Here is a 15,627-nt window from a genome sequence, read left to right as displayed (position 1 = left end):
CTAGTGGGTTCATTGTCCTGTTTTTCCTTCTGCGATGGAGGTGAGAAGTGCTTTTGCATATTAGAGTGGCATTGACAATGGCCCCCCCTTCCTGGCCGACAGCACTTTTGTCAATATTCGTGGCCCCCCTTCCTTTAGCTGTGACTGGTGGGCAAACCCGTTCTGGATAACTGACAGTTCTTTTGTCACAGCTAACTGCCATGCGGCCTCTGGAGTTTTAACAAAACAGCTTTTTCACTTCTCTGGGTGATCCCATCACAGGGAAAATATCCTCAGAAAAACCCATAAAATCCATGAAATATTCTCGACTGAGTCCATTCTTTAAACAGCAACTTTGCAATCTCTTCAACTCAGAGAGACTGGGGAGGAGGAAAGAAAGACTGGGGAGGAGGAGAGAGAACGACTGGGAGCGGGGGGCGCGGGCAGAAAGAAAATGACTGGGGCGGAGGGGAGATCGAGACAGGGGAGGGGAGAGACACTGCGGGGGTGTGAGCAAGACTGGGGGAGAGAGAAAGAGAGACTGGGGGCGGGGTGGAGGGGAAAGACAGACTGGGACGAGAGAGGGAGAGAGAGAGAGAGACTGTAGAGAGAGAGAATGGAGTGAGGGAAGAGATAGTGAGGGGGAGAGAGATATTGGGGAGAGTGAGAAAGAGAGACTGAGAAGGAGAGAGAGGGGGGCGGAGTGAGAGAGACTGAGGAGGAGAGAGAGAGAGAGAGGGAGACTAGGGAGGGAAAGGGGAGAGAGACTTGGATGGGAGGGGGGAGAGAGATTGTGGTGGGGGAGAGAGACTGGGGTTGGGGAGGGGGAGAGACTGGGGACGGGGAGAGACTGGGTAGGAGGAGAGAGTGGGGGGAGAGAGACTGGGGGTATGAGGAGAGAGACTGGGAGGAGAGAGACTCGGGGGAGAGTGGGAGAGTGAGAGATTTGGGGGGAGAGTGGAAGAGTGAGAGACTGGGGATTGAGAAACTGGCAGGGAGAGTCTGGGGGTGAGACAGAGAGAGACAGGGGGAGACAGGGGAGGCAGGGGGAGATTGGGATGGGGGAGAGAGACTGGGGATGGGGGAGAGAGACTGGGGAGGGGTAGAGAGAGAGAGGGAAACTGGGGAGTGGGGGAGAGGGAGACTCGGGAGGGGAGAGAGGATCTGGGGAGGGAGAGGGGCAGAGAGAGTCTGGGGAGGGGGGAGAGAGATTCTGGGAAGGGAGGGAGAGATAGAGACTAAGGGGGGAGAGAGAGACTGGGAAGGGGAGAGAGAGACTGGAGAGAGTAGGAGAGAGAGTCTGGAGAGGGGGCTGAGAGAGACTGGGGAGGGGAGAGAGAGTTAGAGAGACGGGGTGGGGGTGGAGAGCAAGAGAGACTGAGGAAGAGAGACTGGGAGGGGAGGAGAGAGATTGTGGTTGGGGGGTGTTACACTCATAATAAAGGGTGAAACTAAGTACTGTGTGTAATGGGCAAGTGTGACTTTAGCTCCTTTAATAAGATTCCAGAGTGCAGATACCTCTTGGGTGGCCTACTTACAAACTGTGCTCCCAAGGAATGCTGGGATCCCTTAGGACTCCAATAGGTGGGCCCTCTGGTGGTCAGGTGTCATGCAGGTTACAAAGGGTTAAATAAATAATGGGGGGCGGGGCGGAGAGACTGGGCTGGGGCAGAGAATTGTGCATGAAACACAAAAGGTTAGTATGCAGGTACAGCAAGTGATCAGGAAGGCTAATGGAATCTTGGCCTTTATTGCAAAGGGGATGGAGTATAAAAGCAGGGAAGTCTTGCTACAGTTATACAGGGTATTGGTGAGGCCACATCTGGAATACTGCATGCAGTTTTGGTTTCCATATTTACGAAAGGATATACTTGCTTTAGAGGCAGTTCAGAGAAGGTTCACTAGGTTGATTCCGGAGATGAGGGGGTTGACTTATGAGGAAAAGTTGAGAAGGCTGGGCCTCCACTCATTGGAATTCAGAAGAGTGAGAGGTGATCTTATTGAAATGTATAAGATTATGAGGGGGCTTGACAAGGTGGATGCGGAGAGGATGTTTCCACTGATAGGGGAGACTAGAACTAGAGGGCATTATCTTAGAATAAGGGGCCGCCCATTTAAAACAGAGATGAGGAGAAATTTCTTCTCTCAGAAGGTTGTGGATCTGTGGAATTCGCTGCCTCAGAGAGCTGTGGATGCTGGGACATTGAATAATTTAAGACAGAAATAGACAGTTTCTTAAACGATAAGGGAATAGGGGGTTATGGAGAGCGGGCAGGAAAGTGGACCTGAGTCCATGATCGGATCAGCCATAATCGTATTAAATGGCGGAGCAGGCTCGAGGGTCCGTATGGCCTACACCCGCTCCTATTTCTTATGTTCTTATAGACTAGAGAGTGGCGGAGAGAGATTGGGGATGGGGGAGAGACTGGGAATGGCGAGACACTGCGGGGAGAGAGACTGGGGTGTAGAGAGGGAGAGAGAAAGATGGGGGAGAGAGACTGGGGCAAGAAAGAGAGAGAGAGAGAAAGAGAGAGAGACTTGGGGGGGAGAGAGAGATACTGGTGGGGGGGGATAGAGTGACAGGGGAGAAGGTGAGAGACACTGGGGAGGGGGCTATAGAGGGTGAGAGAGACTGGGAAATGGGGAGAGAGACGGGGGGTGGGGGATAGTGGGACTGGGAAGAGGGTGAAAGAGATTAGGGAGGGGGAGGGACTGGGGAGGGGCTATAGAGGGACTGGGGAGAGGGTGCGAGAGACTGGGGAGGGGGGATAGAGGGACTGGGGAGAGGGAGAGAGAGACTGGGGATGGGGGAGAGACTGGGGAGGGTGAACGAGTGGTGGCAGAGAGACTGGGAGGGATGGGGAGAGAGACTGGGAGGAGAGACATTTGAGGGGAGAGAGGGAGGGAGAGAGAGACTGAGAGGGGGGGGGCGAGAGAGACTGAGGCGAGGTGTGCGAGAGACTGAGAAGAGTGGGAGAGTCTGGAGAGAGGGGCGAGAGAGACTCGGGAGGGGTGAGGGCATTAGAGAGACGGGGTGGGGAGAGAGGGTGGGAAATACTGGGGAGAAGGGGTAACGAGAGAGACGGGTGGGAGAGAGACTGGGGGCAGAGGGGGAGAGAGAGAGACTGGGGGGAGAGAGAGACTGGGGGGCAGAGGGTGAGAGCGTCGGGTGGGAGAGAGAGAGAGAGACTGGGGGGAGAGAGAGACTGGGGGGCAGAGGGTGAGAGCGTCGGGTGGGAGAGAGAGAGAGAGACTGGGGGGAGAGAGAGACTGGGGGGCAGAGGGTGAGAGAGTCGGGTGGGAGAGAGAGAGAGAGAGACTGGGGCGAGAGAGAGAGAGGCTGGGGCGAGAGAGAGAGAGAGAGAGAGAGACTGGGGGGAGAGAGAGCGAGAGAGAGAGAGAGACAAAGAGACTGGGGAGAGAGAGAGAGAGAGAGACTGGGGATTGAGAGAGAGAGAGAGAGACTTGATTTGTGAGAGTGAGAGACTGGGGGGTGGGGGAGAGAGAAAGAGAGAGAGACTGGGGGTGGGTGAGAGAGCGAGGTTGGGGAGGGAGAGAGAGAGAGAGAGACTGGGGAAGGAGGGGGAGAGACTGGGAGGGGAAGACTGGTGAGGGAGAAAGAGCCTGGGGAGGGTTAAGAGAGAGACAGATGGGGGCGGGTGGAGAGAAAGAGAGACTGAGGGGGCAGACTGGGATGGGAGAGATAGACTGGGAAGGGGGAAAGTGAGACTGGCAGGTGGTGGAGAGAGACTGGGAGAGGGGGGAGAGAGAACGGGGAGGGAGGGGGGAGAGATTGAGTTTGAAAAGGATGAGAGACTGTGGTTGGGAGAGACAGACTGGGGGTGGGGAGAGAGATACTTGGGAGGGGGCGAGAGAGACTGGGGAGGGGGTGAGAGAGACCGGGGAGGGGGCGAGAAAGACTGGGGAGAGAGGCTGAGAGAGACTGGCGATGGGTAGAGACTGGTGGTGAGTAAGAGAGATGGAGAGGAGGGGAGAGAGAGAGATTGGAAGGGGGCTGGAGAGAGAGAGATTGGAAGGGGGCTGGAAAGAGAGATTGGGAGTGTGAGAGAGCAAGAGAGACTGGGGAGGGAGAGCGAGGTAGACTGTGGAGGGAGGGGAGAGGCTGGGGGCAGACTGCGAGAGGTGAGAGACTGGGGAGGGGATAGAGAGAGAGACTGGGGAGCAGGTGCACACAGAGATAGATATGGGAGAGAGAGACTGGGGAGAGAGAGAGACTGGGAGGGGGAAGGAGAGAGGCTGGGGGAGGGTGGGGGAGAGACTGGGCGGGGGAGACTGGGGATAGGGGAGGGACTGGGGAGGGGGAGAGGGATAGAGAGACTAGGGCAGGGCAGAGAGAGAGAGAGACTGGGGAGGGGGTGCAGATAGAGATAGAGATGGAGAGAGAGACTGGGGGAGAGAGATTGGGAGGGGGAAGGAGAAAGACTGGGAAGGGGAGAGAGACTGGGGAGGGGGGTGGAGAGAGACTGGGAGGGAGAAGCAGTGAGACTGGGGAGGGGGGCAGAGAGACTGGGTGGGGGAAGAGAGACTGGAAAGGTTGGGTAGAGAGACTATGGAGGGGATAGAGAGACTGGAAAGGTTGGGGAGAGAGACTGGGGAGGTTGGGAAGAGAGACTTGGGGTGGGGGAGGGAGGAAGTTAGAGAGACTGGAAAGGTTGGGTAGAGAGACTGTGGAGAGGATAGAGAGACTGGGAAGGTTGGGGAGAGAGACTGGGGAGGTTGGGAAGAGAGACTTGGGGTGGGGGAGGGAGGAGGTTAGAGAGACTGGAAAGGTTGGGTAGAGAGACTGTGGAGAGGATAGAGAGACTGGGAAGGTTGGGGAGAGAGACTGGGGAGGTTGGGAAGAGGGACTTGGGGTGGGGGAGGGAGGAGGTTAGAGAGACTGGGAAGGTTGGGGAGAAAGACTGGGGACGGGGTAGAGAGACTGGGAAGGTTGGGGAGAGAGACTGGGGAGGGGGTAGAGAGACTGGGAAGGTTGAGGAGAGAGACTGGTGAGGGGATGTAGAGACTGGGAAGGTTGGGGAGACTGGGGAGGGGGTGTGGAGACCTACAGCTGCTGAGACCAATTGTAGCACGCTTACTGCTGCCTGGCTGAGACCAGCCAACTCAGCACTGACTGGAAATGGAACTTGTGCCTTTCCTGATCTGCAGTTCACGATATTGGGGAAGAAATTCTGTGGCAGCTTTACGCCTGCAGAAATGTAGAGGGATGGAACATCCGCCTGCTGACTTGCCACTGATCTCATCCCAAATCAAAGGGACAGGATAAGTTATATAAATATGGCAGTCACTTGCTCCTATAGCGACACATCAAAGACACCTGTCCCGCACAAGCAGCGGATCCCAGAGCGGCACGCTGCCGCTACGCGGGGGGCAACAGGAGGTCGAGATCGGGGTGACGACAAAAGACGTCAGGATTTCTTTTTAATATCAAAGGGCCATTTTAGAAATGGCATTGATTCCTTCTTGCATCAATTGCACATTGCTCTGCAGTTCAGGCCCCTCTTTAGCCCACAAGGAAACCTTTTCCTGCTCTCAGCACAAGTCGCTTGCACTGGGCTGATCAGGCGCTTTAGCCAGAAATCCTGGGGAAGCCCGGGAGCAGCCCTCACAATATAACAGGGATGTCAACATCACCCGGGAAACACGGAGCCAAGCAGCAGAAGGGCCAGGGGATGGCAAAATGGTGAGATTGTTGTTGCAGTTGCTTTGTGGGCCAGGAGGAGCAGGAGTGCACCTTTGGGTGTCCCCCGACTCGGGTTTTTCCCTCCCCTCCCACGACTGTGACTGCCTCTGTTTCCACCACTGCCCATTCATTTTCTGGGTATTGTTCCAGTGGGTCTCCTGCTTTGTAGGACCACTCAATGGAACAATTTCTTTAGATGAATTGGCTGTCTCATGGCCTGTGAGCCGGCCTCTGGCATCCATGTGTCCTCAAATCTGCCCCCCAGTTTTACAGGAGCCAGTGATTCTGCTACTGGACCATGGAGAAAAAGACTCAACAACACAAATACCAGGAGGCAGTCCGCAGATGTTGGCACCTTGAGCCCCAAGTCAAAAGAAGGCAGTAAAAAAGCTTCCTCAAAATGCTTGGAGCAGACAGCAGGCTCCCTGCCCCCAGAAATAAAGATGGGCCAGCATTATAAGTCAGACTCCAGGGCTAGAAATATGTTCCAATAATAGGTAAACAGCGGTAATATTAACTTGATATCTTCCCGCAAACACTAATGCACCTCCAGTATCCCTACCTCTAAGCAAATGAGAAAGATAGCTCAGGTCTGCAGTTGCTACATGTGTGGCAGAGGGCTGCCCTCTGTTCCTGATGCTTGCAACATTCCAGGGAAGAATGCCAGAGATTTCAGAGTAGGAATGGGAGGTGGAATTTGGAAGTAATGAGCCACAGGGAGTTATGACTCACTCTTGCAGACAGAAAGAAGGTGTTCAAAAAAGTAATTACTGAAACTGCATTTCATTTATCCAAATCTAGCTGAGTGAATGCAATGTACGAGACCTGCCAACATACAGGTAAACTGCAATAATTGGTGCCCTGGACAATGTGTGGGAATGGGTGAATCAATTCTTCTTACATCTACTCAGGTTTCAGGGAGCGGTGTTGGGAAAGGCAGCTGGAAGATAGATTGGAAGAAGAATGAACGACTGTATCCCAGAGGGGACAAAGCACTTGATGGTGGGGGTCATGTCCTTAGGCAGCAGAAGTGACAGAAAATAATTTGGCATAGGGGAAGCTGGTGGGATGGAAGGTGAAGGTGAGGGGTCCCTGTTGCTATGAGAGGAGCGACAGGGGATGAGATCATAGGCTTGGGAAATGTGATAAATATGGTCATGAATCCTGTCAACTACAGCTGAGAGGAAACCTCATCGAAGCAATAGGTAGAGGGATTGAGTCAATGAATGCTCTTTTCCAGGCCTCGGTTCCTTCCTTCAACAATTTTCAAACATGTTCCCATCCAGCAAGATCCTGAACAACTTTCTAAGAATTGTTTCCCCTTTTTAATTCCATGCATCTTTCTTGGCTGGAGGTGGGTGTGATTTAGAAAGTGCACCTGAAGTACGAATATGTTAATTTTAAATAGTTGTTCCTTTCCACAGGGCAATAAATATTCAACCTCTGGATCAGAGGCAAATTGGAAGAGTTACCCAGCTCTGAAATCTGATCCCATAATAGAACACCCAAAGGACAAAACAACATCTCTTTGGACGGACCGACTGTTGCAATGTGGCTACCAGAATCAGCGCTTCACCCCTGAAGAAAGGTCAGAGGGGACAATCCTTATGAAAATGATTGAATGGCCAAAACCACCCAAGCCTGCTGTTCCCTTTCTGAAAAGCAGCGACCCATCACATGTTCACTTTGTTATTGTAAATTCTGGAAAGACTTTCTATGTTGGTGATCAGTTACAAGTGATGCTGCGTATGAATGATTTTGAAGGACACCCAAAGCAATATGGGGGTGACTATCTTCAAGGCCGGATCCACACCCCAGCTTTAAAAGCCGGTTCAGCAGGAACCGTTGTAGATAACCAAAATGGATTTTACTATATAAATTTTAATTTATCTTGGCCAGGGAAAGTTGAAGTGTCTGTTTCCTTGGTTCATCCCAGTGAAGGGATCCAAGCACTTGACAGGCTACGCAATGATTGGCCAGAGAGAGTGTATTTTAAAAGTACCTTCAAATCAGGGGATATCTCTGAGACCACTGTGTGTGATCTTTGTTTGCCTCAAACTGAACCGCTCTGTAACTTTACTGATCCCAGGACTGGGGAGCCCTGGTTCTGTTACAAACCACAGAAACTCCCCTGCTCTGCTCGTATCAACCATATGATGGGAGGCTATCAGCAGAAACTCTTAAAAGGAGAAGAAGGACATTATTTCCAAAGGTATGGCACTGAACATTCTCATTTATATGTTTGTTTTACTTTTCTTCACATCCCGAGCTCAGATTATGAGACAAGGATAAATTCACCAACCTCATGTTCCAGTGCAACTGAAGGGATCATGGGTTGGAGATGCGGCACTACAGTGTTGTAGCCTTATCTCCGATCCATACTCCTTTTCAGCATGGGATTGATGGATTCATTTTATAGAATCATAGAATGCTTACAGCACAGGAGGGGGCCATTCAGCCCGTCGAGCCTGTGCCTAGACTAGAACTAGGCCTATCTAAGCTGGAATGTCAATTTAAAAACTTGAACATGGAAAACTTCCGGCACTTGTCATAGCAAGTATTTGGAGATGAGTAGCTGTTGAGTGGGCAGCAAGCGGTTGTTAATTTAGTAATTATACAATGAGGGAGGAAATTTCAAAGGGTAAGTAATCCTCGGCCACTCTCGAACATTTCCAAGAGCTGTCTGAAGGGCATCATTACCCGATGCATTGGAATTGGTCAACTTCCTGTTTCCCAGACAGGGACTCTTATGTGGTACAGAGGGAGAGAGCTAAAACGCAGCAAAATCATAAAGTCTGAAACTTTTTTCTCGGGTGGTAAGTTAATGGGATAGATTTTTGTTTTTGTTCCAGACCCATGTGGGGTACCTCGCTCGTACTTCCCCTTATCCCACAATCTCTTCTGATGTACAAGCTGCACATGGTGCACCTTTAGCTTCCTCCCCTCTCCTCACCACAGTCCTCCCCTTGTGCCTTCCTCATTTCACACACCCAACAAATTCAACCTGTCCAGCCATTGGGTCAAGAAGACGGGGAGGAGAATGAAGGGGAGGAGAATGAATGGGGAGTGTGTGTGTGTGGGGAGTGTTGGGAGTGTGTGTGTGGGGAGTATGGATTGCCTCCATCCTTCCACTTCTTCCTCCTCCACATCCGTTTCCTCCTTTTCCGCTTCCTCCCATTCGCTTCTTCCACTTCCTCCTCCTTCTCTTCCTCCTCCACTTCTCTTTGCAAGCAGCTTGTTCCCTTTGCTGCCTCTGCTCCATCTCCATGCCGTGTTGTAGCCCAAGGGGGACTGGAGCCCCCAGGACTGGGAGCAAGTGGTGGTCTCAAGACCCCTCCTTTTAAGAGACAAAGGGAATGAAATTCCATTGCACCGCGTTTGGGGGGGTGGTAACATCCTGGAAGCTGGACATTTCGCGTCAGGTGCGGAAGACCTGCCCAACTCACAAAATTCAGTTTACCTCCCCTGAAAGTAAGTGCAGCACAAAATAAAGCGCTCCACTTCATTTCTGGGCTGGTAGTAAGTTGGACGGGAGCAGGCCGCAGCACTATGCACTGGGCCGTGTAGCGCTGCCGTATAGGAGGGGTTCTTCCTTTCATTGAAGGGAAGGGCCCAAGTTGCAAACTCTGCAGTGAAGAAACGGGTCTCCCTGGACCAGCGGGGAGCGGGGGTGCTGTGCCAACAGCCTGGCACTCAAGCAGAGTGGCGAGCTGACCAATCGCGGCATGGTCCCCGCGATCGAAGCGCCTAAGGGGCACAGATGATATTTGTCAGTTTTTAAATGGCCGCCACCTCCCCTTTCAGTATTGCCCGAGAGCGGCCTGCAGCATGGTTCACGTCCCCAGAAGCTGTTGCTGGCATTGCCTGGCGCAACTTCAGGGGGTGCTCCCCAATTTTTGTTCCGGGGCAATAACGGGGCACTGCGCACAGTGATGAGGTCATCAATACCAACGCAGTGGAGCGGGCCGCTATGGGTTACTGACGGCACTAAACTTCCGTGTAATTTAGTGGGAGTTGTTAGTGGTGCCACACCTGGGTGAAAAATCATTTACGGCCCGTTAGCAAACCACTGGGTGTGCTAACGGGAGGTGCAAATGACCCGAATTTCTCGGCCAAAGCCTTTCAAATGTCCAGCAGCATTCTCTCTGCACTTTAACAATGTTTTAAATGTCTTACAACCAAGACCCTACTCAAATAAACTGTACAGGAACCAGCATAAAAGCAACAATTAAAACTTACTTGAAAGTTGTGTGTGTCCCTTTAAGTAGCGTTAGTGTGGGTCCGTCATGCAGCTGAACACACCTTCAGATTTGTCTGCTTTGGAGAGGGCGAACATTCAAGCAGCGACGTCTAAAATAGCAGGTCGTGGCGACACAATCTGACTCGACAGCAAGCGCAGGCCACGGCTGCGCTGCCAACCTGCCCAAATTGGTGCCCGCACCGCTCCGCGCCAGAAACGGCTGGAAGCGAGAAAAACACTCCGATTATAACCTGGGTGGGCGGGGGCTGAAACTCACATACATAGCCAGTCATTCTACTGCCCAAAACTGGCAGGAAGAGGCAGCTGAGCAGTGGGTGGGAGCATAATCACAGACGAGAGGAATGGTCCTCAGCACTCGGGTATGTCATGGGAGGGGGTCAGGGAGAGCCTTGTGTTCCGCTGACCGTGTGCCCAAATAATACAATGCCACCTTGTATTGCTAAGCTTCCAGTCATTTGAAACTTTCACTTGTTACAATTCATGGATTGTGGCATAATGTACAATAATAATAATAATTTATTTTCAGTGGGGTCAATGTCAAGAAGCGCATATTACCCAGTGGTTCGGGTTATGTCATTGTTGAACCTTCACCTCGTACAGGTAAGAGCAATGTAAATTATTGCAGAATAGAGGTTTAGTATATTAGAGGGAATACAAGTAAGAAGAATGTTGCAATAATTCTTTGGTGCTGCAGATACTATCTTATATTCTAAATTTAATTTAATGTTTCATGCAGTTTCTTATTGAGTTAAGTCACATTTTGGGAGCAACCTTTTATTTAGTTCAAGTAGGATTTATTTTCTCACATGTCAGGTAAAAATCGGGTTGTGTTTCTGCTTGTCACAGGTTCACCTGAGTCAATAGCTCAAAGTGCTGGAAGTTCCAAGAGCAGGCTCTAAATAATGTTCTGATGTGAGTCCATTGGCCTAAATTGAATGTTATTTTTTTTTAATTTCAAAATATATACTTTATTCATATAAAAATTTGCACGATACATTGGAAGGCAGTTCAGTACATTTGGATGCTGATGGCAGTTCCGTTCAATACATTTGCTTGCTTTATATTTCAGGGTACAATTCAGTACAATCCAGGATACATTGAAATACAGTCATCAAATTACGTTACATGTGGCACTATACAGTACATGGAACGGGTGAGGGTACAGTTACATTTCTTTACAACATACATTACTAAACAGTTGCTGAACTTGCATTATACATGGCACTTCATAGGTTTTTTCAGATCAAAGGTTTACAAGTACAGCCCGAGGGGAGTTTGATACTGATTCCAGCCCCTGGGTTTACCGTGGTGGAAGGGCCTTAAACTGTGGCTCTTCACCACCGTGCCTTTGCGGCGACTGCACCAATATTTAGTGCATCCCTCAGCACGTACTCCTGGATCTTGGATTGCGCCAGTCTGCAACACGCAGACGTGGATATCTCCTTGCTCTGGAAGACCAGCAAATTTCGGCAAGACCAAAGAGCATCTTTCACCGAGTTGATGGCCCTCCAGCAGCAGATGATGTATGTCTCAGCGTGTGTCCCTGGGAACAGTCCGCAGAGCACAGAGTCCTGTGTTACGGAGCTGCTTGGGATAAACCTCGACAGCAACCACTGCATCTCCTTCCAGACCTGCCTTGCAAAGGGACAGTCCCAAAGGAGATGGCTGACAGTCCCGTCCGCACCACAGCCAACTTGGGGGCAGAGTGCCGTGTCTCTGAAATCCTGGCTGTGCGTGAAGGATCTGACGGGTAGGGCCCTTCTCACCACCAACCAAGCTACGTCTTGGTGCTTGTGTGAAAGTTCTGGCGATGAGACATTCTGCCAAACGAGTTCGACAGTCTGCTCGGGGAACCATCCGACAGGATCCATCATCGCCTTCTTTTGTAGGGTATCCAGGCCCTTACGTGCCGACCACTGCTTTATGGTCTTGTAAGTCAAAAGTGTTTTTCTTGAAGGACAGGTGCTGAGGCACGTTCCAACTGCTCGGAGCGTTCCACGGCAGCCTGGCCAGACCCATCCTTCACAACACCGGGGACAGATAGAATCTCAGCACGTACTGACACTTGGCGTTTGCGTACGAAGGGTCTATGCACAGCTTGATGCAGCCGCGCAATTGAATAAGTTATTGGCATATCAATAGCTTTCCCAGATAGCTTGGCCTGCTGTAACAGTGACAGAACAATGAACTATTGTTCTCAATCACACACTGGCAATATGTAGCCACCTTTGGATTTGGAGGTATACTGCAGGAAGGTGGCCCTATTTGAAACTCCAGTTAAAGCACAGGTGCCAGTTGCATGGAGGGCAATTGCCAACCAAGTCAATGCAGCCGCCCAGATCCTCGTACCCGCTGTGAACGTGGAAGAGATTTGCTGGTATGGGGAAGAAGGTAATGGTGAGTATGCGCCTCACTTTTGCTCACACTTCATGTGGCGTCTGTGATTCATTGCACAGCCCTGGAGAATTACTTCTGAGGTACCATTTAAAACACTATACCAATAATGATCTTTGCCCTATGCATTATTTCATTGTGCCAAAGCTGGATGCCACGCTCTTCTTGCAAATGAAGGTGATGACTGATGCTTAGGCTATAAGCCTGCTGTTAGGTGTCGAAGACACCGATTCAAGGCAAGAATCTTAACACAAGCAGGCCGTCAGATTGCTAGTTTATTTTTACTTGCATACAAGGGGAGAGTGCCCTAGACAAAGGCTAGGGTACCAACTCCGCAATCCACAGAAATTGGAACATATTTATACACCCGAGTAAACAACTCCTATCATATGTGATGGTTCCTCTTTTTTTTGTAATAGTGCAGAGTCCAGCAGTTTACTTAATTACCTCATCAGTGTTATCCAATGGATACTTGTCTTAGCTACCCTTTCCTTATTTTGGGCTAACCTCTCCTTGCCCCCTGTACACTCTGTCTAGTTTTTGGTTATCACATCCTCATTGTGATTATAATTAAACAGAAAAGACAGATGACCTCAGCTGCTGTAAGGTATTGCAACCCGTGGTTTCAACTGCTGACAGCTTGTTTGGTATAGTTGCTGAAGTAAGCTCTAATTCTTAGGTTGACCGAATATAATATCCCAGCAAGCCTTGCAATCTATGGTTGCTCCTTTTTCTGTCTTTCCACATTCCTCCCTTTTGTCCCTATAGGGACAATAACTTTTAGTCCAACTGAATTTTACAGAGTCTCTCCATCTTCATGGTTTCTTCCTTCTCTGAGGCTTCTGAGGTTGTGGCTACCATCATGGTGGCCACCCCCGCTGGTACGGCTGTAGCCCCTAGTGGCGCACAGCAGCATTTTATCAGGACTAATACCAAATATAAAGCAAAGATAATGACCTTGAATATGATCAGCCCTTGTACTATGGTTTGACCTATAGGCCCGAACCATCCGCCTGCCCAATCAAACATGCCCCAGGAACCTGGTTTCTTTAACTTTTCAACTTCCTTCCGGATGTGGTCCACTAAGTTACCTATTTCCTCAGAATTGTCAGGAATGTATGTGCAACACTCAGACCCTATTAGTGCACATGTTCCACCCTTTTCTGCCAGCAGATAGTCTAGAGCCATTCTATTTTGCAAAGCTACTGTTCTTATAGCCACCATCTCATCGTTTAATCCGCTTATAGCTTCTGCAGTGTCGTTTGCTACCTCTTCTAATATTCTAGCCACTTTTCTTATTTCTCTTATGGCAAATGCTACTACTAGAGGGGGAACAAGGATAGAAAAGAATCGTTGTGTTTCTGTAATGGCTCGGCTGGATCGATAATGCGGGTGATTTGCTAGAGAGGATAAGTGACGAATGGATGGTACCACATGTGCCAGGTAACATGATCCTGTCCAGCCCCTTGGCAACCAGGGGTCGGCCTTGTGGCCACAAACAAAGTATGTTCCAGTGTACGAGGTGGTTTTATCCACATCAAACCCTTAGCATACCAGGGAATCGTTGAAAGTACCTATCTGGTTGACATATGGGACATCCAGTGTACAACCATAAAACTGAGAGGACGTATAAAGGGGAAACTCGTCAAGAGTACCCACCACTGTAAGATTATATTCGCACTGACTCGTGCCTACGAATATTCCCCCGGTCAAGTTCCTTACTAAACATATTGTCCCCGTCAGCCTTCCCATACCTGTGGCCCTGGTAAGGGTGAGGAAGGGAGGCTATTGGGAGTGGTCATACCTCGATTGGTACCACCCTTCAAAGGTATTCAGACGATATCCACCCCCCTTTCCCAGGGCTCTGCAGATATGGGGTAAAATGATAAACTAGAGAATGCCACCATCTTCCCGTCGCCCGATGGTGGGTATACTACCACAGACGCAACTCTTATCATCCTAGGGAATTGGCGTGTGCTGTTCTGGTAGATCTACCATTCTACTACTTCTGACAGGTTAAGTGGGATAGGTCTAAGAGGAATCCCTCCTTTAGAGTGGAGAGGGGTTTGGGTACATATCCAACAACCTCCTTCCTTGTTGTTTTCCGTAGCGTATTTGTGGGACATATACAGAAGGTGTTTACATGCAATTCCGGCATTACAGGTATTATAAGTGTCACAAGGAAACATAGTCCTAATGTCCATTTCCCTTTACTGATGGGGTTGGTGATTCCTTTTCCTCGTGTTCTGGAGCTTTTTTGCAGTGTGAGGCGTGGTTCCATGTTGGTCTCTCCTTTATCTTCATGGCAGTATTGGTGGTCAACAGGATCTGGAATGGACCTTCAAACCTTGGGTGAAGACTATTTTTCCTCTTGAACACCTTTATGTACTCGAACTCGCCAGGCTCCAAGCTATGGCATCTTCCTTCGGCAGGATCAATTTGGGCTTCCTTTACCTGGGACTGAAAGCCAGAAATACATTTTGTTAAAGCAATGCAATAGTTTAGCATATTTTCTTCCATTTTGTGGATATCCATTTGTTTAGCAGTAAACGGTGCAGAAAAATGAAAACAATGGGGACGTCCCATGACAATTTCATGTGGTGATAATCCTTCTATCGTTCTATTTGTTGCTGATCGTATTACCATTACTGCCAAAGGTAACAGTTCAACCCATTTGAGTCCAGTCTCATCACATAACTTTGCTAGTTTATTCTTCAACATTCCGTTGTATCTCTCCACCAATCCAGCTGGCTGTGGGTGATAACTGCAGTGGAAATGTTGGTCGATTTGTAACGCTTGACACATTTCTTTCACAACTGTCTCAGTAAAATGTGACCCATTGTCACTTGAGAGTTGTACAGGTATGTCAAATTGTGGCACAATTTCTTTTAACAAATGCTTAGTGACAGTAGTTGTGTCATTCTTTTTACATGGAAAAGCTTCAACCCATTTAGAAAACACATCTATAATTACTAATACATACTTAAATCCCATGCATGGGGGTAATTCAATAAAATCCATTTGCAAATGTACAAAAGGCCCCATTGGATTTGGGTGGGAGGCAGATTCTACCTTTTCCGTTTTACCTGGATTCATTGTCTGACAGGTAACACAATTTTCACAGATTTGTTTTACAATTGCCGAAATACCTGGTGCATACCAAGTTGCCAAGATATAATCTTCCACCCCACTTTTGTATTTGTATTTATTGTTGGATTACAAAATGTCAAATATGGTAATACTGTTTTTTTTTAAATCGGACTTCTCATTTATGCTTATAGTGATTCAC

General features: G+C 49.4%; 1 protein-coding gene across 1 annotated transcript; it reads left to right on the top strand.

Moving 5' to 3' along the window:
• Positions 1-7,074: 7,074 nt before the first annotated feature.
• On the top strand, positions 7,075-12,999 carry LOC139249310 (NXPE family member 3-like; the record flags this gene model as incomplete). Its single annotated transcript, XM_070872290.1, has 3 exons — positions 7,075-7,895; positions 10,471-10,544; positions 12,917-12,999. Coding segments are annotated over exons 1-3 (978 nt in total), but the record flags the coding sequence as incomplete, so codon positions are not given.
• Positions 13,000-15,627: the final 2,628 nt, after the last annotated feature.

Source organism: Pristiophorus japonicus, unplaced genomic scaffold (assembly GCF_044704955.1).
Source record: "Pristiophorus japonicus isolate sPriJap1 unplaced genomic scaffold, sPriJap1.hap1 HAP1_SCAFFOLD_3007, whole genome shotgun sequence".
Taxonomy (NCBI): domain Eukaryota; kingdom Metazoa; phylum Chordata; class Chondrichthyes; family Pristiophoridae; genus Pristiophorus; species Pristiophorus japonicus.
The sequence above is the reverse complement of the archived record's forward strand: the minus strand, read 5'-3'. Positions and strand labels throughout refer to the sequence as shown.